This window comes from Heteronotia binoei, chromosome 2 (genome assembly GCF_032191835.1).
Source record: "Heteronotia binoei isolate CCM8104 ecotype False Entrance Well chromosome 2, APGP_CSIRO_Hbin_v1, whole genome shotgun sequence".
NCBI lineage: Eukaryota > Metazoa > Chordata > Lepidosauria > Squamata > Gekkonidae > Heteronotia > Heteronotia binoei.
Window position 1 is genome coordinate 124,825,382 of NC_083224.1, and position 25,126 is coordinate 124,850,507.

General features: G+C 40.9%; 1 protein-coding gene across 3 annotated transcripts in view; it reads left to right on the forward strand.

Annotated features, from left to right (window-relative positions):
• The window catches only part of PDE4B (phosphodiesterase 4B), a 489,843-nt gene that overhangs the window by 441,698 nt on the left and 23,019 nt on the right, over window positions 1–25,126 (forward strand). For all 3 annotated transcript variants that reach the window (XM_060231968.1, XM_060231969.1, XM_060231970.1), the window contains one exon: window positions 6,511–6,623. In XM_060231968.1, coding sequence (XP_060087951.1) covers window positions 6,511–6,623 — 113 coding nt within the window. The remainder of the gene's footprint in view (window positions 1–6,510; window positions 6,624–25,126) is intronic.

Sequence of the window (25,126 nt, forward strand, 5' to 3'; positions counted from 1 at the left end):
GACAGGGGGTGTAAAGGGTTTAGATGTTCTTATCTGCAACGTTTATTTTTATAAATAAAAGTATTAACTTGCATGCACCTTGGTCATATGGCTTGTGTGTTGGAGGCTCCCAGATAAGGAGTAGAAAGTTCACTGATGCCAATTGACACCTACTTGCATCTGCTCTGCAAGTAAGAATTCTAATTGCTTATGGAATGGAGAAGCTTTTTCCTCTCTGCCCAAAATTTGAAAGAGGGTGAAGGTGCAGTCCCTGTGGATTTCCTTCCAATTGTGAGAATGGATAACACCCAGAAATATTTCCCCACTGATACTAATGGAAATGACTAGTGTTACTACCAATGTTAAAAAATCCAATTCAGGTTTTTCAAATGACACTTGTGCCTTAACTGACTTTTTTTTTAGCACCAATATTATTTTGATTGCTCATTCATACATATAAGAGATCTGCTGATGCTCTAGTCAGCCAGTGGTAAACACACAGAGACAGTCTTAGTTCCAGAATAGAAGCCCTGTTCCTCTTTGTAGAACCAAACAGAAAAGTTGTAATTTTCACACATTTTACATATCATGGAGAAGAAGATTGCAACCTCATCTTTCCAGCATTGTAATAATGCAATATACATCTGATAAGTCCTTGGCCTTAACTAATGGTCACTTTTCTAGATAACATGAGCCTTAATCATGGATTCCCATGCTGTTCACACTCTTCTCTTTCCCTCTGTGTTGTCTCCTTCATTGACGTTTAGACTGCTAACTCTCTCTCTGCCACTGGACTCTAATTTTGTTCTCTTTCTCTCTCTGTAAAGTTCCACATACATTGGTCTTGAGCGATGTTACCTTCAGTGTCTTGGACCAACCCTGCTTAATGAGCACAGAATGAAACTGTTAAAGCAACTTTCCCATCTGAAACAAAAATGTTTGATCATGGCCTCTTACCCTTTCTTAATAGTAGTAGGATAACTTTTCCAAGGAAGATATTTGTTTCAGATTATCTGAAGCCTGAAGGATAACTTATAGGGTGATAACAGATGGCCAATTTGGGGCAGTTGGGAGGTGTTCCAAATTGAGCCAGCTGGAAAAGAGCCATCCCGAAACTTCCACAAGCTGCCCAGTGAAGCACCTGCATTCCATCTGGAAGGCAGGTAGGCACTTCCACAAGCGGAGGTGCCTCAGAAGCCAGACCGCTCTTTCCCCCCCACAAATAAGTTAAGCACTCATGTGCTCAAGCACTCCCAGCAGGTTTTAAGAATTAAAAACCTGGAAGTGTCTTGGGGCAGCTTGGCAGTTTCACAGGCCATGGTGCCTCGCTTGTGCCTTTCCACTTCCAGATGCCGACAGGGCAACTGGCTGTCAGCTCAGAAATTTGCTACCACTTCGGAAGTGGTAGCTTTTTGAGCCAGCCTGTGGAGGCCAGAGGATGGGCTGAGTATGGGATGGGAACGGGAGGCAGATGTTTGTGTGTGGAAGGATTCTTTGGGTCGATTTCAAAGCCATCTCTGAGTTGGCTGAAAGTGCCAATCTGTAATCACCCATATAGTGCTTTTTAAATGTATTTGATCTTTTTGTGGATGAACTGTGTGAATTAGGTATTTACATATATAAGTACTATACAATTGCAACCAACTTACGGTGACCTCAGTAAGGAGCTTTCAAAGCATGTGAGAAGCAGAAATGGTTTGCCATTGCCTTTCTCTAAAGAGCATATCTTGGTGGTCTCTCATCCAACTACAGTCCCTGTTTTCTTTCCAAGATCTGATGGGATCAGACTATACCATGCCACCTTCGCTCTGAATGAGGCATCCACTATTTAGCAAAAGACAATAAAATCCCTCCCCCCTTTCCTAGGACTGCACTGGGAGGACTATTTTTAAATAAAGCAGAGCATGCAGAGGGGAGGGTAACTAAACCCTTTCCTGCCTTACCTCCCTGCATTCAGTTGATTTCAGCTTTTTTCATCTGGCCCATCTACTTCCAGTGTTGGAACTAAGGTGTGGAGGGGAAATGTTTCAAAACAGGAATAGGTCATGGGAGGAGCCACAGTTGAGCTACCCTTGCCCATGCTTTCTCACTTTCTTTGCATGTAGAAGAAGAAGAAGAAGAAGATATTGGATTTATATCCCGCCCTCCACTCCGAAGAGTCTCAGAGCGGCTCACAATCTCCTTTATCTTCCTCCCCCACAACAGACACCCTGTGAGGTGGGTGGGGCTGGAGAGGGCTCTCACAATAGCTGCCCTTTCAAGGACAACCTCTGCCAGAGCTATGGCTGACCCAAGGCCATTTCAGCAGGTGCAACTGGAGGAGTGGGGAATCAAACCCGGTTCTCCCAGATAAGAGTCAGCACACTTAACCACTACACCAAACTGGCTCTCCATGTAAGCAGGAGATTCCTTGTCTTTTCTCCCCCTCTACCAGGTCTAATAACAGTTGGGGCTGAGGAGGACTAGGGAATGTCATGAGTGCTTTTATGCAAAAGTCATAGAGAGATCAGAATTTTTTTCCCTCTCATCTCTTAATGCAGACAGATCTCAGATTTCTCTTTATAACAGATTTCTTACACTTATCTAGTTTGGCCATGTCTTCCTTGGTAAGGGAGAGGGGGAAGATGAGAAGCTTTCTGGAACTGCCCTTCTCCCTTACCTGGAAAGGATGGAGACAGTGTAGCCTAGCTTCTCTCTTTGTCTCCTGCTCCAGGACTTATCTTTCAAAGAGTAAAAGCGAAACATTTGCTTTTTCCCATGCAGGCATACTGCTTATTATAAAAGTCTCTTTCTACCCCAGCTTTAGTCTGCACAAGGTAGCTCAAGACTGTTTTGTTGCCTCAGTTAGATGGATTGTCTGACTTGGATCCAGTCTGTGCCCCCAGCACTGCTGGCAGGACATGGACAAATGGCAAAAGTCCAGGAGACAATGATGAGTGTAGGTCCTGTAGGCTATTCCTCACACCACTGGCAGATAGAAGAAAGACAAGCCCCCCTGGTGCTGCCCAGGCAATGGCAGAATGTCTCTGTTAGAAGACAGATATAGGTTCCACCAATTACCATTTGTGGCTAAGAGAAAGCTGGTCTCCAAAAGAGGACTGGCAATGCCACTTAGAGTTATCTTTCTCCCAGCTGCTGGAAGCATAATTCTATGAGGCCATGATAGACATAGGCTATGCCCACTGCCTTACCACCAATAGTAAGGAGGAAGATAAGCCCCAGCAATGCTTTGAGTGTTTTTTGAGGTTATCTTGGATCTGGTTGGTGGCAGCAAGGCTCTGGGAGGCAACAGTGGCTACAGGGTATACCCCTCCCAGGGAAAGAAAAATGAATCCCTGAATCTGCAGCACTTGCCTTCAGAAAGTACAAACAAATGGTGGAATGAGTTGCCGGAGGAGGTTAGGACCCTGCGAGAGCTTTTACAGTTCCACAGGGCCTGCAAAACGGCACTCTTCCGCCAGGTATTCACATGATGGTAACAACTGCAGCAACAGGACTGGTCCATAAGAACCAATGGCCTATCTTACCATGCTATGGCAATCCTGAGACCTCTGAGTACAGTTAACCACCAGAATTCAATCGCTGCCTGAAACTATTATAGTAGCACATGCAAAATGTTTTAACCAATTGTTTTTATGTTTTATTGTTGATTATTTTACCGGTCACACTAATGTGTTTGTGTTGACCCTTGGTTTGTGAGCCGCCCTGAGCCTGCCTTTGGTGGGGAGGGTGGGATATAAAATAAATAAATAAATAAATAAATTAATTAAAAAGTATGATGGGAGTAAGGTTTTATTATGCAATTATAATTCAAGAAGCATTTTGAGGTAGATGCTGAGCTGATATAATTTAGTACACCTTCCGGTGATGTCAGGGGCGTGGCATATGCAAATGAGTTTTGCAAATCAGTTGTGCCAATGAGCCCTTGCAGCTCTTTTTCTATGAAATGACCCCTGGGTGTACCTATTCTACTTTAGTGAAGCAATGCACAAAAATTGGCTGAGATTGGTTTACCTATTCTGCTTTAGGGGGTCACACCGTGATCCTGCCCTTGTGGCCTTAATAGGATCAATAGATCCTTTCATGCCCTGGTCGAATGTAGGGTTATATATATATATATATATATATATATATATATATATATATATATATATATATATATATATATATATATATGATCATTATATTAACCCTTTAATTAAACAATCATCCTCTTAAACTACAGAAACCCTAGCAATAAGGATCCTAAATTTATCTGAGCAATTGCAAAATATGCCTCCTTCCTTTTAGCCCTTACATCCAAAAAATAAGGAATAAGTATTTTCCACTGCTCAAGATTTATGAATCTATGAGCTTCTAAGGGAATAAAAGGAAAAGGAAGCTAGAACAATGTAAATATAGTCACTATAAATAAGCTTTGAAAAGTGTAAGACCCTTACACTTAAGAGAGCCAATTTGGTGTAGTGGTTAAGTGTGCTGACTCTTGTATGGGAGAACTGGGTTTTATTCCCCACTCCTCTACTTGCACCTGCTGGAATGGCCTTGGGTTAGCTATTGCAGGACTTGTCCTTGAAAGGGCAGCTGCTGTGAGAGCCCTCTCAGCCCCACCCACCTCACAGGGTGTCTGTTGTGGGGGAGGGAGATAAAGGAGATTGTGAACTACTCTGAGACTCTGAGTGGAGGGCAGAATATAAATCCAATGTTGTCAACTTCTTCTTCTTCTCTGCTGATAATGAGATGCCACAATGTCAGCAAAAAAGAGATTAGCTGATTAAGTACAAATCATATTTTGTTGTGGAATAGATGGCTGTTTAGTCCATCCTCTTTTCTTATACAGAGATTTCTGCATCAAACACAGTTATTCAGGTCCCTGCTAAATTTTCTCAGAGGCTTCAGTATTGATGGTCCATGTGCTCTTTTACAAATGTTCTTAGAAATGTGTATAAACAGGATTAAAACTGTCAACATGTTACCTTTACAACAGGTTCTTAAGTTTATGCTCAAATGTGGGAGTGTGTTGTATAAGGGTTGTCAGTATCCAGATGGGATCTGGAAATATCTTGGAATCACAGCTGATTTCCAGAGATCAATCCCACTGAAGACCTGGCTGCTGTGGAGGGTAGCCTTTATGACATTATAGCCCACTAAGTCTCTCCTCTCCCTAAACCTCACCTTCCCCAGGCTCTACCCCAAAGTCTCCAGGAATTTCCCAGCCCAGAGTTGGCAACCCTATGTATAAGGCTTGCATCCAGGCATTAGTATAAATGCAAAAATTTAGTGATTAAAATGCTGTGCAGAAGAGAACAGAAGACATAAGCAGAGGAAGGGGGACATAGTTAGATGTGTATCCTTACTCTGAATGGCTACTTAACCAGAATTTTAAAAACTGAAGAATTTAGCAGCCTCAATGCCTTTTCATGTAGCAGTACTCACAGTGTCTGTAACTCTCTAGGGCTCTTTGCTATTATGATTGCCCCCACTTTTAGCCTTATTATTCAAAATCCCACAGTCCTTGTGCCAGGGAATATATATATGCGGTGTGTCTTTTAAAGACATTTTCAGTGACCTAGTCCAAGATGCTAGTTGCTTGTGAGCCTTTGTGGATTCCTTCAGGCCTCCTTAGAAAATCTGTTGGGAGGTTTATCCTTCTGAAATCAAAATCTGCAGAGAGAGAGAAATAAAAGTTCACCAAAAAAAAAGTATTTTACTCCTAAAAAATCCAGTTCACAGTTTCCCTATGTCCTTGACATAAACTAAAAAGAATTTTTAATTTGGTTAAAGGAAGTGGGATTTTCATTTTGCCAGTTAAAAAATTCACTTCCATGGCTTCTGTTCATTTCCATGTCAGAGACATCTCATAAAACAGCTGACTAAATAAATATTTGTTCAGAAAACAAGTCTCCACACTATGGAAAGACTTCCTTTTAGCTGGAGATGAATAAACTTTCAAAATTTTAGAAAGTCAACAGTATTTCCATAGCTTGCAAACTTCCTTCCAATTATTTATTTCTTTACGTTTTTGAAACTTTTTCATAGGGGAGAAAAAGACATGCAATTTGATTGCTTAATCTCTTGTGCTGGCATTTTACAAGTCTTACAATGTCATCACTTCACACAAGAAGTGCAGCGAGGTGATTAATATTGAAGAGGAGAGAGAGTAAAAAAACCCTGCTTAGGAAGAACTGCTTTTCCTCATCTGTTCTGTGAATGCATATATACGAGAAGCCTGTCAGAGTGTGTCCCTCCTCCTACACTCCTTTCTAGAGGAAGTTTGTTGATATATTACTGACATCGCTTCTTCAAAGCCAGTAAGCACGAAAAAAAACCTCTGCCACCAAACTGCAAGAGCCATTCAAAGGCAGGAAGTGCATTGATTTGTTCTACTGAGAGTAGAACAGGAGCCTGCAGAACGCATGATGAAAGAGCACTGTAGCACCTATAGCAGCATTGGTCCGAGCTGTGTCAGTGACTCCACCATGGAAAGCCTGCAGTCGCTGAAGACTAACTACATGTCTATGTGTGTGTTTGCAGAGGAATCTTATCAAAAATTAGCAATGGAAACATTGGAAGAATTGGACTGGTGTTTAGACCAACTTGAAACCATTCAGACCTACCGATCTGTTAGTGAGATGGCATCTAATAAGGTAAGGCTTTGTTTGCTTGCTTGTTTTTAAATATATCCAACACTAAAGGTTTTTTTTAAAGAGAAAAAAGCAGGCAGTGTGCAGCAGTTTTAAAACTTGTGTGGCTTCAGGAGGGTCTGTTTTCTGACAACAAAGGTAAAAGTTTTGCCCTCTTCCTTTCCACCCCCAGCTCTCTGTTGGAGTTGCAGGGTTTCAACAACAAAGGCGCATATAAGGGTGCTGCTGCAATCCAAATGAACAATATCAAACTTTGTATTTTCTCAAAGATGACTTGGTGGCATTAAGAAATCAAGTTTTGCTTTGGGCATTATTGCTGATTAGGTATTAAGTACAATTTAAAAATTATAAATGGCAGTTTTCTACTGACCACTGATTTATAAATTTGGGGAACAGGTTATTGTAAATATTGACACATTGTAATCTATTCCAGAATAAATATGGTCAATTAGATATGTAGGAGCCCTGGTTAGTATTTGGACAGGAGACTACCAAGGAAGTCCAGGGTTGCTTTGCAGAGGCAGGCAATGGCAAACCACTTCTGAATGTTTCTTGCTTTGAAAACCACTTATACTACTGCCAGATATGTAAGGGGAAGGGAAATCACTTAAGTACAACTAATCTGATAACCTGCAGGGATGTATAACTTTAAAAAATATTCAGTAAATGCAATTGCTCATCATGCTTATAATTACAAACTGTAATCTTAATTTATAATGCATTGTCTATGGTATGAATGTTAGTTTCTGTACATACTTCATGGTTAATTTTTTTGCATGCAAGAGATGTATCTATAATGCCAACAAATCATGTGAAAAGGTATTCCATTGGTGGGTATGTTTTTAAAAGAACGTTGGAAGTTTAATATAAGTGAAAATGATTAATCCAGAGGTGTGCTAGAGGAAGGGGTAGAAAATAGAATAACCGTTGAATAGTCCTTTTGGCCCATGATGGCAAGTGCTTTAATTGGAAACAAGTGATTCCTAATAAAACTTGTTTACACTTTATCTGTCTAATGTAGGAATGAATTGTAAATGTCCTCTAAATAAGTCTCATTGGTCCTGAAACTCCTGACAAATAAGCCTTCCATTCTGTACCTAAAAATCTATGCTTGTAGATTATATTCACATCAAAGACACTCCTTAATTGGCCAGCAGCCTGAATATTGAATTGATTGACAAAAGGCACACCCTCTTCCCTGAGGCTGCAGGCACCACCTCTGCTGTGATCCTAGGCTTGCCCAGTGGAACATGTGGCTCACGTCTGTCTGAGGAGTCAAATGAGTTCTCCTGCAGCCATAACGGAGAGCATTCCCGCTCTGCCCTCTGGCTTAATGAGCTACTGCTTCAGTGATCCCAAAATGTGTGATTTTCTCCAGATGCTATTATTAACACCTATAAACATGGTCTAACCCAACAAAGCAACCTGTGAATCCTAAAATGTGAAGTGGCCTCCATATCCAAAGGTCTCAGATTTCATGTGTTCTTTTCAATCTTTCTTATATCTAGTATAATTGCAGCTCAATTCAGTACAATGTTACACTATCTTTCTCTTGTTATGTTTAAAATAGTTTCTTCTGAAGTGTTAACTCATGTCAGAGAACAGAAATGCTTCTGAAGTGGGCAGGAGGACAGAATTTACAAATCCATCTTATCCTTTGGCAGATCATTTTCTTGCACTTTGTTTCCCATTGATAAATAAGGAGCTGATACCCAATTTCACAATGTTGTCATGAGGAATGTTAAGACAGAACACAGTTTTGTGTACTTGGAAGTGTTAAATAAACAGTCAGGAAGCTCAAGAATAGCAACACAACTGAATACTGCAAAGTTCCAGCATCACCTAGACTTTTGTCTCTCTGTTAGCACTTGGCAGTTTTTAAAAGATTTAATAGGATTAACTAAAATGTATGATGTTATTGGTGTTGATTAGCAAGAAACAAACTTAAGTTTCCAGAAAACCAAAATTTCTTGCAAGTGGCTATATTGTTTGATATGCTGAAAACTTGTCTTGTATTTCATCTTTTCCACTTTGATCACAATTCACATTGGATTTGCTGTCACATTATGGTTATCAGAAATGTAAAGAAGTTGCAGATAAATATATCTGGTTGTTTTTGCATTACCAGAGGTGACCCAGGTGAGACACACACTTGGCAGACACTTATGAATGAAAGTAAAGGGTGGCAGGAGGATATTCAGAAAGCTCTTACAGATGTTTCTTAATTAATTTATTGTCAAATTTTCTGCATCTGTGGTGTCTGAATAATCTGCCTTCCTTCCGTCAAAGGTTTCTGCATAGACTTTCTAACAGCAAAACAGTCTAATGTTTTGAAAACAGGATGCTTCAAGCCCCTGTTAGTAAAGAAGAACGGAAAGAGAAACAGTTGAGAAAGGAAGAAAGCAAATAGACCCTGCATGATCCCAACTGCAAGAGCTGTATAAACAGTGACCTATCTTCCTGACCTCCACTATTGCTTAAATTCCTGGCCCTGTGCCACTGAAGCCAAACTACGTCATTTGAGAATGATAGTGGGCATGGCACAGCTGTTGTAAGAGTGACTCGAATTTCCTGTCTCCTTCCTGACAGACGTAGTTTTGAAAGTACAGCATTGCAACAACAGTAGACAAAGAAAGGAGGACTCCCTGCCAGTGTCTTTGTCAGAACTCTTACAAAAAGCAGTTTCTGGGTAATCTGATGGCAGGCAAGAGACTCTGAATTAAATTATTCACATAAATCAGACACATACATTTTTCAAATGAAACAAATGATCAGGAATATGTGGAATTTGACAAGCAGTAAGCCTTGTTCATTTGTTGCATTAGATACCATATTTATGGGACAACTGCTCTATACATCCCTAATACAAGTGATTGCTGTTTCTTCTGGAAAAGGCAATATGCATATATTTCAATTTTAGAACATGTGTATAAGACTGCAGATTAATCTGGTTTCTGGTATCTGTATACCAAGGCAGAAAATCCAGGTATCTCTTTTGGGAGATGTGGCAATCACAGATATCAGGAGGCTTGCGTGTAACAGAGGCATTCTGTACACATAGTCCACAGCTTCAGGAACATAACATCTGAAAAGGGCTATAGTCATTAGTAGATTGGTCTGGATCTCAGGTGCCAAAGCTTACAGTTTCACACTGCAGAGGTTCCCTAAACTAAGGACAAAGAGCAGCAGTTGGCAATATGACTACAGGCTGTGCTGGATTCTACCAGCTTTCCCGCTAGTGCAAGAACAAGCGGTGAACTTGCTGATTTCCTCCTTTCCACAGCACCTATTCAGCCTGACATTTTGCTCATGTGGGTTCCCCAGTCCCTGGCCTACCTTGAAGGGGTCTTTTCTCCTGCTTTCATCAGTAGAATTTGGATTGATTAGTTCTGTGAAAATGATATACAATTATTGACTCAAGGCTTTTTTTGAGCAGGAATGAAGTTGTGGCTGGCTTGGTGTCAGGGGGTGTGGCCTAATATGCAAATGAATTCCTGCTGGGCTTTTTCTACAAAAAGCCCTATGTGAAACAGTGGTTACATTAGGGGTGTGTGGCTTAATATGCAAATAAGTTCCTGCTGAGCTTTTTCTACCAAAAAAGCCCTGATTATTGTTAAATATCATGCATGTAATGTATATACATCAGTTGTTGAATCACTTTCTAATCTATATTTTGAATTGGTTTATTTATTTATTTATTTCTATTTGTATTCCTCCCTCCCGCAAACAGGCTCGGGCGGCTAACAGCATAGTAACATGATAAAATACAATAATCTATTATAAGACAATATTAATATAAAAATAATAATAAACATTAAGCAATTATTAAAACCAAATACATGAAATTAATTTCTTTGGTGCTATATGTGCTGATATATATCTTAGTGGCTGGTGTTTCTTTGGAAACTTTCTATACAAAAATCTTATTTGGAGGAATCATGTGGCGAATATAAGCTTTGGGCAGATAACTACTTCTTCATCATTCCTAGAAATAGAATCACAGGCCTCTGTTGCCCCATTCCCTAACATAGTAAGACTTCCATGAAGAAGATGGATGTTCACTGTATCTTCATTATATAAAAAGCATGACCGTTGTATCAGTAATGGGAAGAAGCAAGGAAATTTTAGTGGGCAGGGTGCCATTCTAAGCTAGATTGAAAGGCCTTGACATTTGTTTTCCCCCTCCTAATTTATTTTATTTTTCATTTTATAAGCAATAGGCTGTAATTTAAAGGGAAAGACCAATAAATGTAGTGAGAGGAGCTACTCATTTTCCTGCCAAAATCCAGCCCCTCCTCTAATTACTTTTCCTTTGGTGTAGGAATTACTTTTCATTTGGTATAGTTGACCCATGTCCCTTGTGGCTGGTCAAGATCTCTGACAAGAGGATCCAGGACCCTATGAAGGAAATTATCAACCTATTCTTGGCCTCAGCCTATGAGGGCCTCAAGGAAGTAGTGGTAGTACTGATCTTGAAAAAGCCGTCATGAGATCCAGGGCTTTTTTTGAGCAGGAATGCAGTTCCAGCTGGCTTGGCATCAGGGGGTGTGGCCTAATATGCAAATTAGTTCCTGCTGGGCTTTCTCTACAAAAAAGTCCTGTGTGAAACAATGGTGATGTCAGGGGTGTGACCCAATATGCAAGTGAGTTCCTGCTGGGCTTTTTCCACAAAAAAAGTCCTGAAGGTCCATCTGATCCAGACAATTACTGCCCAGTATGAAACTTGCCATTTCTGGGTAAGGTAATTGAAAGAGCGGTAGCTTAACAACTTCAGGGTTTTCTGGAGGATACATTGGCGCTAGACCCATTTCAGTCTGGATTCCACCCTGGCCATGGGACAGAGATTGTCCTGGTCATTCTAACAGATGGCCTCCAAATTCAGGTGGCTTAGCACTGCTGCTACTGCTAGATCTTACAGCAGCATTTGACTTAATCGACCACAAACTGTTGACTCACTACCTCGCTGATGTGGAAATCTAGGGGATGACTCTCCAGTGGCTCTCCTCTTTTCTCCACCACAGAGAGTGGTGCAAGGGGAGGATATGTCCACTAGACACCCCCTAGTGTGTGGGGTTCCTCAAGGGGCACTTCTCTCCTCTATGCTGCTTAACAATTATATTCACCCCCTGCCCAGCTGGAACCGAGCTTTGGGCTGGGCTGTCATGAATGCTCAGATAACACCCAGCTATATTTGCTGTTGGGCAACCAACTGGGCAACCTCATTGGCCGAGGGATTGGAGGCTGCAGTGGGCTGGCTGCAGAAGAGCAGATTGAAGCTGAATCCATCAAAGATGGAGATTCTGTGGCTGGGGAGAACAGGACTGGAGTTGGAGCACAAACTACTGGCTCTTGATGGGGTATCTCTAACACCAGCACCAATTATCAAGAGTCTGGGAGTAATACTGGATACCTACCTTTCAATGGAGGCCCAGGCTACACATATTACCAAAGTGGCATTTTTCCATCTTTGCCAAGCTTGGCAACTGGCTCCCCTCCTATCGTGCTTGGACCTAGCCACAGTAATCCATGTGACAGTCACCTGCAGATTAGACTACTGTAACTTGGTCTACGCTGGCCTGCCCTTGAATTTGACCTGGAAGTTCCAATGGGTCTAGAATGCGGTGGGGCAAGTCCTGACAAGAATGCCTAGGACAGCACATATTCAAGCTGTGCTGTGCTAGCTGCTACACTGGCTCCCAGTTGAGCACCAAGTCAGGTTCAAGGTTTTGGTTATGACCTTTAAGGCCTTGAGCAGTCTGGGACTAACGTATCTACAGGCCGCCTTCTCTGCTATGTCCCTGGAAGAGCATTACACTCTACTGGTCAAAACTTACTGGTGATCCCTAGCCCTAAAGAGGTCCAGCTGTCCTTGATGAGGGCTCAGACTTTTTCAGTCCTGGCCTCAACCTAGTGGAACTCTCTGCCAGAGAACATCAGGGCCTTGTGAGATCTTCTACAATTCTGCAGGGCCTGTAAGGCAGAGATGTTCCCCCAGGTTTTCAGTTAAGGACAGTGATGGTTGTGGGGCTGGCACCTCCCCCCTGTTAGGGGCCCCTTACTGCTGCATTCAGAAATCTGGATTAAATTTTTTGAATAGGATGCCATTAGGATTTGTAATTGTTATTTTAATCATTTTTATTGGTCTTAAATGTTGTATTTATAAACCATGTTGTACAGCATCCAGAGCCTGGCTTTGGTTGTGATAGGGTGATCCATCAAGTCAAAGATATAAATAAATAATAATAAATAGAAAATATATGTATACCTGTAAGTTTTCCACATCAGAGTCTAAATCAGTTGGGGGTGGCAGTTTTCATTGGCAAAACAGGATAAGGGATACAGTTAAATAGCCCAGTTTCCCTTTATGTAGAAGCCCAAACAGTCAATAAAAAGGGATCACAGAAATATATGAAAAGTGAAGTTTTACCATAAAAGATTTTAGGAATAATTTTTTTTTATTTGGAACAGTGACAACCTTACCATGCCTAAGAGATATTCCTCCTTAAGGGGGAGGGGCACAAAATATGACAACTTTTATGGAAGTGGGCCGTGAAACACTAGTCTTCACAGTTTATGAATGGGGGGAAGGGGTTAGAATCACCTACATGATCTACATCCCTACATCACGTAGGCACTGCTGAATTGTTGTACCATGGCACCTCACTTTTGTTAGCAAATTCACATACTAAGCCATTGTCTTTGTTATCTGTAAACTAAACTCTATTGGTGTACACAAAAGTTTCAATTCAATATTTCAAAAGGAGTTTCAATCACATAAGACATACAGGTCATGCCTTAGTTTTTAGGAGGCTAAGTAAACATGAGGACACTAATGTAAACTCTGGGGTAATTCCTGGCAGGCTGCCGGCTGTCTATGTGCTTCTCTGCACAATGTCCACATTGGAAAAGGAGGTGGGATCCTATTGTGAGACTGCCAACTCTTAATCTTGCTCACTTGGTACGTGATGTTTCCCTTGAGGTGTGCCTAACTGTTCTCTTCTCTTTAGTTTACTGTAACTTCCTTTGTTTAGTATACATTACAGAATAGCCATATGTCTCGCAAAAACTGGCTGGATTAGCAATTGCATAGTTAACTAGAAAACCTACCACTTCCATTCCCTTTGTTGTTATTTTAAATCAGTGGAGTTTAATAGGTATGAATCATGGAATTCCACCTAGGCTTCCCAATCCCCAGGTCCCAGCGGGGGATCCCCCAGTTTTACAGGCTTCCCCCCTCCCCCAGCCAGCTGGCCGGCAGGGGAAGCCCCACCTCCACAGCCATTATGCACCTCCATGAACAATTCCCATAGGGAATGATGGAGAATTGATCTACGGGTATCAGGGGCTCTGGGGGGGCTGTTTTTTGAGGTAAAGGTGCCAAATTTTCAGTATAGCATGTAGTGCCTCTCCCCAAAATACCCCCCAAGTTTCAAAAGGATTGGACCAGGGGGTCCAATTCTACGAGCCCCAAAAGAAGGTGCCCCTATCTTTCATTATTTTCTATGGAAGGAAGGCATTTTAAAAGGTGTGCTGTCCCTTTAAATGTGATGGCCAGAACTCCCTTGGAGTTCAATTCTGCTTGTCACACCCTTGTTCCTGGCTCCGCCCCAATGTCTCCTGGCTCCACCCCCAAAGTCCCCAGGTATTTCTTGAATTGGATTTGGCAACCCTAATTCCGCCCCCCAATTTATGACCTTCTGTTTGGTATTCCCCTCTAATGATGGGCTGCAGCTGCTGACTGCCCTTAGACTTGTGACTCACCGGCTGGGGAAAGTTACTGCAGGAAAGAAGGTCTGATTTACAGTGCAGTCCTAAGCAGAGTTACACTGATAGATTGATTTCATTGATCAATTAGATTTTTAGCCCGCCTTTCCTGCAAACGGGCTCAGGGTGGGATACAACAATCTTCTATGTTGATTGAACTCAGTGGGCTTGGAAGGGTGTAACTGTCTTTAGGATGACATTATGAGTCAGTAATCAGAGCTGCTCTGAAATTATTGATAGATTTCTGTTAGGCATTTAATAATCTGAGGCAAACATAGACTACAGCAATATAGTGAGTATGAGAATCACACTACTTGAAAGAGATGTTTAAAGCATTATTACTAAGTGCAACATGACAATTTATGAAGGTATTTTACACCAAGGAACATTCTGGCTGATAACATCTTAATTACCTTACTTTGTTAGTGGGAAACACGCCAATTTTTTTTTAAAGAAAGGAATAACTAGTATGGGTATTAATAATATGAGAGGATGTGGAACCACACTGGTGAGTTTTTGGTGGTCCCCATAAAAACAAATAAATACAAAACCAGTAAACGTAATTAATAGAAAGTGTAAAGTGGCTGAAAATGGACCACAAGAATGTGCTCTCCCCACAGCATTCTCTGTTGTATGAATTTTCCCCATCACTGCTATTAGATTTTGATCTTGTGTGTCACTTTTACCCTTCCACATTAGAGTAAAATTTTCCTTAATCAGTTTTGAGACCCCATTAGAGTAGGTCTCCTTTAATAGCCTACAACTTGCTAGCTATAAGGGCTTAGGGTGGATATGACCTGTGAACTGCAAACTGGTTTTCATGCATTCTGTTGTGGTACTAAGGCTTGTGACCTGTGAAATTCCATAAGAAGATTCAGAGTGACATAGGAGTAGAGTGTCAGATTAGGCCTCGGATGTCAGACCAGGCCTCGAGTGCAAATCTAGGCTTACTATGAAATTCACTAGGTGATCCTGGACTAGTCATTCTCTTGCAGCCTAACCTGCCTCATGGGGTTGTTTTGATGGAAGGAAAACCATATTGCCCAGGGCTACTTAAGGACAAGATGTAGTGTACTTAATAAATTAATAAATAATGTGCTACAAGACTTTTTATTGTTCAGATATGAGCTGCCACTCCTAGATATTGTTTTTTTTTGAAAGGGCTAACCAGTTGGATGCTTGACCATACCAAGCAGGAGTTGCTCATATGTCACAAGTGGGCTCAACAAAAACCCCGTGTTACTCCATTTCATATGTATATGAAAGAAACCCTAGGCACAATATGTCTTTTGCAGTAATGGGTTTGATATTTTGGACTCAAATCAGATCTGAACTTAGGTCAGATTTTTCATTGGTGTGATGAAAGTACATAATTCCTCAAGGGCAGACAGAATGAGCAAATTGTTATGTCAGTGAGAAAGAATTTTCAACTGTTTATTTCATAGTCAAAAGAGGAAATTTAACAGCAAAAGGTTCTTTAGAAATGTTTTTTTTTACATTTTCTATGGGTTTCTTTACATTTTCTTAGGAAAATAATTGAACATAGAAAATGTAAAACCTTCCATAACTATGCTCACAGTCCTGCTTGAGAATCTCTGCAGTAACAGCAATTTTGGGCTTGATGGTATTAGAAACAAAGCTGATCATTAGCTTAGAGTAAGATATTCAGGGAAATTTACCTTTTACAGGAAAGCTTTGGTTTGTGGTCAGGATTCCAGTAAAAACTCTCCATAGAGCACATACATACATTTTTCACATTAATGGAATGGTGTACTATTTATAATCTTTTGTTGAAGTTTGTGTATGTATAGTGCTAAATAAGGAATTTAGTGAGATTCACAAGTGTCATTTCACGAACATGCCAACACAATGCCCACAAGTTTTCACTTCATTGTGTTTCTTTCCATGTGGACTATCTACAGCAGGTCTTTTATTAGGGCATGCATTTTAAAGTAGCTGCTAAATTAGCAAAATATGATGTTCGCTTTGGGTTTATTGTTGGTGGTAGCTGCAATGCAAACTCCTCAGTCACATCAAAGATAGATGTATTGCCCTGCCAAGATAATCAGTTATGCCATCTGCACATGTTGTGATCAGTGGGATCAAGGGGTCCCCCCCTCTTCCTTTCACAAATAACAGAATCTATCTGGGCATATTGTAGGTGACATACAGATCAAAAGAGGGACAATGAAGCTTACAAGATGATGAAGGGAGACATAAAGCAACAGTGGTGGGATATGTGTGGATTGATTTTATTGTATATTGTTTTTTAATATTCTATGTGGTTTTTAACTGTTGTTAGCTGCCCTGAGCCCGTTAGGGAAGGGTGGGATATAAATTTGATATATAAATAAATAAATAAATAAATAAGTAAGTTTGACCCACCTCTCTCCTAACCCAGAACTCAATCTCATTGTCTCCCTCCCTTTTTCTCTCTCTTGGTCCCTGCTATCAGCATTCTCAGTCTACAATCTGGGATATTCAAAGTGAGCAAATTTCTCCATTTCCATTAAATAAAGAACTCCTGTTTTTTTTCTTTTTAATACTTTACTGTCCGAAGTGAAGTGTTAACAAAATGTTATTCCTTCCTGGTAAAGGTCCTAGAAATTATTTTGAAGAAAAACAAAAGAAGCTTCTTTATGAAATTTTTATCATGAAATCAGTAGACCTGAGGAAAGCTGTTGATGATGATGGCACATTTTAGATAATTTTAATTCATAAGGTTGCTATAAGTTGGAAGCAACTTGATGGCACTTAACATACACACTCCTTCCTTTGAACCCATCAGCTGGAGATTCTCGTGCTGGTAGTTACTTTACAGTACTTTTCTAAGCAGAGTTACTCTCTTCTAAGTCTACTGAAGTCAATGGACTTAGAATGGTGTAACTGCTTATGATGGCACTGTTAAGAGACTCATAGGCCTGGAAGGAATGGAGAAGACAACCAGGTAAAATCACTGTCTTAAGGAAGGATCCTTCGTTCATGAGCATATTGTGTAGACACACTACTAAGAATAAATTTCTATTCTCCTTCTCCCTAAAGATATCCTGCAACCCTGAGTTGGGAAGGGTTTTTTTGGTAGCAAGCAGCTTGGCTAAACTTTATGCAGTTTACACAGCAGACACTGCCACAAGAGTTTTCAACTGGATTTGCAATTTTCTATTCTCGTTTTCTGTTTTGCCTCAGACAAATCAGGATCTTCTTTAACAATGTGTTATTTTTGTGACCTGATTTGATTAGTCATTACATTTTTGCTCTCACTTCCAGTTCAGACTGGTCCTAGTATTCCTATTCTTTCCTGCTTGTGCTTTTCTGAATTTAACACCAGTCATACTGAATGTACCACCTCAATTAAAATGTAGCCTGCTGCATCAAACAAACATATCACGACCAGTATTCCCTCTAAGCTGAGTCAGTGTGTGCTAGTTCACAGTTTTTTAGCCTCTGGCTCACACATTTTTGTCTTAGCTCAGGAAAAATAGCCCCAAAGCAAACTAAATTTATGCAGTAGCTCACAACTTTAATACTAGTAGCTCACAAAGTAGAATTTTTGCTCACAAGACTCCATAGCTTAGGAGCATTGATCACTACATAGCTTTTTTTAAAATCACATTATCCAGCCAAAATTAAAGCACCATGAAATCCTATTGGTTTCAACAGGGCTGAATTAAAAATGGGCTAAAGTCTTACATTGAAAATGAAAGGACTATGAAAGTGCTTGACTTCTACTGAATTGTGACTGTACAATGGTGAAATAAATAACAGAACATGCGTTGCTTTATCTCACAATAAGTTACACTGGCATAGTCCCATGGGCATCAAGCTACTCGTTGACAGAATTACAGAAGTCATTACTGAGTCTAAAAGTAGTGGTTTATGCCTGTCTCATGAAAGCAGAAAAACACAGGCCATCCACCATCAAGGAAATGGTCTCTACATAGGGGATTTCCCAGTTCTGCAGAAAAGTATTACTGTAAATTAAGCAAAAGTCACCACCCACTCACCCCAATAATCCTGAATGAGGACTGAATATACTTCAGGAGATAGAATGTTCTAATTCGGTTAAAGGAGAGAGTGATTAAAATGTGGAATTCACTGCCATAGGATGTAGTGATAGACACAGAAATAAACAGATTAAAAGGGGATTAGATGGATTCATAGCGGATTTATCAGTGGCTACTAGCCATGGTGACAGAGGGGAACCTCGGCATTCAGACTCAATAAGCCTCTGAATCCCAAAGCTAGGAGACAACATCAGAGAAAGGTCTCTCTCAACCCTGCTGTTGGTCCTCCAGAACTGGTTGGCCACCATATGAGACAGGATGCTGTCCTAGATGGACCACTGGGCTGATCCAGGAGGGCTCTTCTTATGTTATAGTCTTATGAGAAAGAGGGATAGAAGGGGAAATGGCCTGCTCAAGCCATTGAAAAACCTTTTTGGGGTTTTGTTTTGGGTTTTTTGGTGTGTGTGTGTGTGTGTGTGTGCGTGCATGCCTGTAAGTCATGGTGACTTCTGGCTACCCGTACTGAGGCATGGAGGATGTTCAGAGAAGTGGCTTGATACAACCTGCCTTTGCCTCCTGCTCCTGGTATTCCAAGGAGGTCTCCCATCCCAGTACTCACCAGGGTTGGCCCTGTTTAGTTTTCGATAGCTGACAGAATTGGGCTTGTCCTGGCTATCTAGGTCAAGATCCATTGAAAACTTAATGCATCCTGGAGGGGAATATCTGGGGAGTGGGATTCCAAAATGGTTTCCCCTCTTGGAGGTCTGATCATGCAGTACCATCTTTTGGATCCATTCTTGTAACTGTGCTTGTTAGTCATAAGAAAACTAATTTGTGCAGTAGACGTCACCTATATTTCTGAAAGAATTAGCAAATTGAAGGAAGATGTTTCAGTGTTAGGACTATGTGCTTAGTTCTGTTTTAAGCAGATATTGCCCTTTATGTTATCATATAATATGTATTGGTTAATGTGCCAGAATGTGTCTGTCAAATGTGTATTGTTTAATTCATTTCAAAGAAGGGCGTGTGTGTGTGTGTGTGTGTGTGTGTGTGACACATTCTTTTTACATAGCACTTAGTTGATTGATAATCACGTTCCACATCCACCCTTGCTGTGTAATGGGAATAACATGCCCCATAACTAAAGCTGAGTTAGGAAATCAAATCTCTTACAAAACAATGCCAGTCTTGTTCACAATTGTTCCAACTTTCTATTTTGTATGGATGCTCTAGTTGTCAGGAAAGCTACTTGGAAATGTCTGAGTAATAACAATGATGTGCATCCTATTAAAATATTTCATTGTAGATACCCTGTTTATGTCAGTACAATAAACATGTTAAACTAATTATTTTATCAAGCAAACAAACACTGGGAGTGTACATAAGGCACATGCTTATAGAATTATGGCAGTTTGTGAATCAGTCTTACATTTTAAGGAAATTGCCATTTTATAAAAAGTTGGTTGCCATTGAATGAAATCTACTTCTTTAGTCAACTATATGGGTAAAAAAAGCTTGTGCATTCAAAACAGCAGTCCATGGCCAAATAATGTTCCCAGACTGATCTAGAAACCAACAGGAGGTGGGGGAACAGGGACTTGGAGTATGGCCAGTGGCCATTGACCAACAGTGTGACATCACTTCCAGGAACACCCAGAAGTGATGTCATGCCTCACTAAGAATTGGTCAAAACTTAGTAAAACTGAAGATTCCTGGAGAGACGATGCCATTTGGGGGTATTCCTAGAAGCGATGTCATCCTGATAGCCAGTGGTTGCTCTAAGCAGCAGTGAAAAATGCCAGATGGAGTGAAGGATCCCTTGCTCCACTTGGGGGCTGACAAGCCTATGTCTAAAATACACCAAGAACTCCTCTTGTGCATTCCTCCTCAAAGTGCACTGAAACTGTACAATCTCCTGGCTTTGCTTTTCTCTTTCTACAAAATAGGTTTCTGGTAAATTCTGGTTTGTATGCCCATCGATATTTGTTTAGTCAGGCATAGGCATGTTTCTATGTGCATGCTCCTTATGTATTCAAATGAATAAAAGTGATTGTTTTTTCTTGGAGATAATACTCTTCTGTGCTCCATTTATAAAAATATTATCATTTTACACCTGGCCCTTCCCTGTACTGAGGAAAAACTACAAACTACAACTATTTATTTATACAGAGATATCAAAAACTAGCTACTGCTGTACAATTTTATGAAACTGAGTGACTTAAGAAGGAGGAAAATAATTTTTCTTTGTAAACATCAAAGCAAAACTCTTAGGATGTATGCAGTTGTCCATGAGTCTTAAACTACTTTGAACTTATTAACATTTTCTTTCAGCCCCTTGAGGCAAGGATCATGCCTTTGACTATAAATTGCTCAACCTCTTCCAACGCACTATAGTCCCTAGATAAACAATTATCTAAGGATTACCAGTAGAGCAAGTTCTAAGTTAGAAAGCCATAAAGTCATGTGCAGTTGTCAAGTCCTTGCTTAACTTTTCTGACGCAAATACTACCCAATATGTGAACTCATTTTTTGCATATTATTTTTATGCAATATGTCATTGGAATGATTTTAAATGAGTAGGAATATTTGCCTCTATTATGATCTAGACTTTTACTATGGGTTTTTTTTCAAAGTTATTTGGATTTCCCCCTGCATAAAGTTTAATTGAATGCTCACACATTCCTCTCATAATGAAGCTGCATATATATGAATTGGTATTGGCCTGTAGTATCAGTTCCATAAGGACAGTCTGTTCTCTTTCCCATGTAGTTAAAAACAGATATTCCTTGGGAGCAATTCTAGCTCTCTTTAGGCTTGCCAACCTCCAGGTGGGTATAAATCCAAAGAGATCCACCAAATTTATCTATTTTATTTTTTATTTATTTTGTACATTTATAGCCCGCCCTTTCCCGTGAAGGGCTCAGGGCGGATTCCAACAAGCTAAAACATTAAAACCATCAATAAAACATCAAAATAGTTAAAACAATTAAACCAATACATTAAGTCAGTCATTTAGGACAGCATGGATGGTATAAGCACTTGAGGCGTAATTATCGTGAGCAGCCTAAGTTGCCCCAAGATGTCAACAGTACTGGCCCCAAATGAAGTGGCAGTCATTGCTGGGAGGCCAGTTGGATGGTGTAGTAGGCTGAGGATATCCGCTTGCCACAACCATAGACCTGGTGGAACAGCTCCCTTTTACAGGCCCTCCAGAATGGTAACAAATCTGGAAGGGCCGAAATCTCTGTAGGAAGCTGATTCTACCAGGTCGGCCTGGTCAAGGCAAGCCGGATGTCCTTTGGGCCTGGGATGGTCAAAAGATGTTGGCTGGCTGATTGCAATGGCCTTTGGGGCTCATATAGGGAGAGACGGTTCTGCAGGAATGCTGGTCCCAGGCAGTGCAAGGCTTTAAACGTCAGTACTAAAACCTTGACGCGGATCCAGTACTTGATAGGTAGCCAGTGCAGATTGTGCAGCATCGGCCGACTGTTTGCCCGTAAAGGCAATTCAGTAAGCAATCATGCTGCTGCATTCTGCACCAGCTGGAATTTCTGGATCAGTCTCAAGGGCTAGCCTGCGTAGAGCGAGTTACAGTAGTCCAACCTGGAAGTGACTGTTGCATGGATCACTGTAGCTAAGTCCTGAGGAACCAGACAGGGTGCTAGTTGTTTGGCCTGCCGAAGATGGTAGAAAGCAGATCATGCAGCAGCTGTGACCTGGGCCTCCATAGAAAAGGTGGCATCCAGTATCACACCCAGACTCCTCACCTTCTGAGCTGGCACAAGAGGTGGGGAGCTGGATGCCCAATCTTGACCGCCCGCGACTCATGAACAGGACCTCCGTCTTAGTTGGATTAAGCTTCAGTTGGCTCAGTTGCCAACCAGCCACTGCTTCCAATGCCCTGGTCAGATGGTCTGGGGCAGAGTCTGACTGGCCGTCCATCATCAGATAGAGCTCGGTGTCATCTGCCCAAATCCTCTGGCAGTCTGGGCAAGGGGGCACATGTAGATGTTAAATATCCATATTCCAACAAAATTATAAAACAATGTCGAGATGGTATCACACTTCCACCCTAGCATTGACCGTAGTAATTCCCCACTTTGTTGGCGTAACTGTGGCAGGAAGGCCTCTCCAGTACATTGTTGGTGGGAATGCCCGATTGTTAATTCTTTTTGGCAAAAGGCTATAACTCAAGTGGAAATCATATCTGGCATTAACATCCCACGACAAGTGGATAACATTATTCTAAATAACTGGCAATCTGTTAAGGCTTCAATGTCCAAACTATCTCTTATTATTTCACTTATAACAGCAGCCAGAACTATAATAGCCCAGAATTGGAAATCTAATCTTAATTTACGGTTTGTAGAATCTTTCGGGCTCAAGTGCCGTGTTCTACTGGAGAAAGTTTTTCTTCCAGACGTTTCGTTCTCAGCTGCGGAGAACATCCTCAGTGGCGTTGCAGCCGGAGCAGGCGCTCTGACCTTCTTGGCTGCTGTGTATTGAGTGGAGCCAGGGCTGCTGGAGAGCTGCTATTTCTAGGCTGGAGGGGGTGTGGTGAAAGGGCAATTGGTTTGTGGATGTGTCCATTGTTTGGTGGGGCTTCCTGGAAGGGTAGTGATAAGGAAACTGGCTGTTGAATGTGACCATTGTTCTGTGTTAATTGCTGGGAGGGTTGGAAGGGGTGTGAAGATAAGGAAGATGGTTGTTGACTGTGCTGATTGTTCTGTGGAATATGCTGGCTGTTCTGTGACTTTCTGCAATTTTTAGTCTGTAGGGTGTTTTGCAGAGCTGGGTACCAAGATTGGTGGATGAAAATGCCTTCTTCCTTTCTGTTAAAATTGTGCTGGTGTTTGTAAATCTCAATAGCATCTCTGTTCAGGCGGGTATGATAATGTGAGACCGTAGAAAGGACTTCAGTTCTTTCAAAGTGAATGACGTGGTCTCCTTCTTGAAGTGCATATTCAGCTACAGATTTACAAACACCAGCACAATTTAGCTTTTAAAAAATATTTCCAAATAAATTAATTTTACATTCTTATCTGAACTAAATGGGGAAAACTGCTTGTCTTTCCCTTGGAAATAGGATAGACAATTGACAGAATGCAGCAAAAGGAAATAATGCCTTTCTTTGGAGTTTTTGAAAACAGTTGATGCTCTGGAAATTTCAACTGATGTTAACATACCTAAGAGACACAGAGAGAGAGACCCCAAATGCTTCTAAAGTTGATGTCTGTTAAGCTCATCAGCCTTTACAATGTCTTTCCCCCCCTTCATCTTAAAAGACCCATGAGACTGCACAAGCTTTGGGGCATGCCTTCTGGCCTATTATTTCAATGTTCAAAACCAAAGAAAATGAAAAACACTCAGGTACTGCTGAAACCAGTGGGGCTCAGTTAAGCACCCATGCCACTGATTTCAGTAAGCTTTGGGCATGACTTTCAGTTGCGCCCAAAATCCTCAGCCTGTCTCAAACCAAAACACTGTGACTGTAAACAGTTCCATATCACCAAACTCTAGTTCTCTGAACAAACATATTCTGACATTCAAACTGGAAGGAAAAAAAAATCAGGAAAAGCTACTAGAAAAACTAAACTTTGTCCTTACCCTTTGTAATAAGTAGTTCAGTGATTATGAACCATTATTTTTGCTTTGGAATTGTAGGCCTGTTCTTGATTGCTTAAGTACCATTGATCACCAGCATGAAAACTGTATATAAAAAAGTATATGTCTTATTTAAGAGCAGAAATGTTTTCCAGTTGAAAAGATTTGATGTACAGATTAAATAAAATATTGTAAAAGACCATAGGCAAATCACATATGCTTCTGTTTTCTTCCTTGTATATTTGGGAGCAGGGCTTTTTTTGTAGCAGAAACTCCTTTGCATATTAGGCCACACACCCCTGATGTAGCCAGTCCTCCAAGGGCTCTTAGTACAGGGCCTACTGTAAGCTCCAGGAGGATTGGCTACATCAGGGGTTTATGGCCTGATATGCAAATAAGTTCCTGCTACAAAAAAAGCACCCTGTTTGGGAGAATAGTATTTCTTGAATTCACAAAGACAACTTGAGGCTAATTTTCATCAGTATGCCGACACTCATGGTAGAAGTTCATTATATTAACTTTTTTTTTTACTATTCTATTTTTCTTCTTGCAAGAGTTCATATCCTTTCAGTGTTCTGAACACACCCAACTTTATATATCCCTGTGGTTGTCAGCTGGCAACTGGTGGAAGTCTGGAGGGGGGAGGGGTGACATGAGGAGTGTAATTGGGCATTGACATGACATCACTTCCAGAAAAACCAGGAGGTCATTCATATCACTATTCAACACTGTAGAGTTTCCAGTGATTCCTAGAGTGGAATGATGTCACTTCTGGGTTTTCTCCAGATGTGACATCATGCCATTGCCTCATGGTGATTTTTCCCCTCCTGGAGCTGTCAGAGTAGAAGCAGGAAACTGGAACTGTGGATAGGGATCCCCTGTTCCTAGTGGGAACTTGGTATCCCTCTGTATTCTTGTGTATTCAGAAATGTGGCTATGAACTATGGTTGCTAGGCTGTAGTCAGCAACCTCAGGTTGCAATTAGGGTCAGGGACTGGAACTTTGGTTCTATGCCAGTATACTGATGTTACTTACAGTGAGAACCAGAAAACTGACTGATTTTTTTTCAGCCTTGCTCATAATAATAGAACATAAACTTGAATATAAAATCAGAACTATATTGCACAAAGTTCC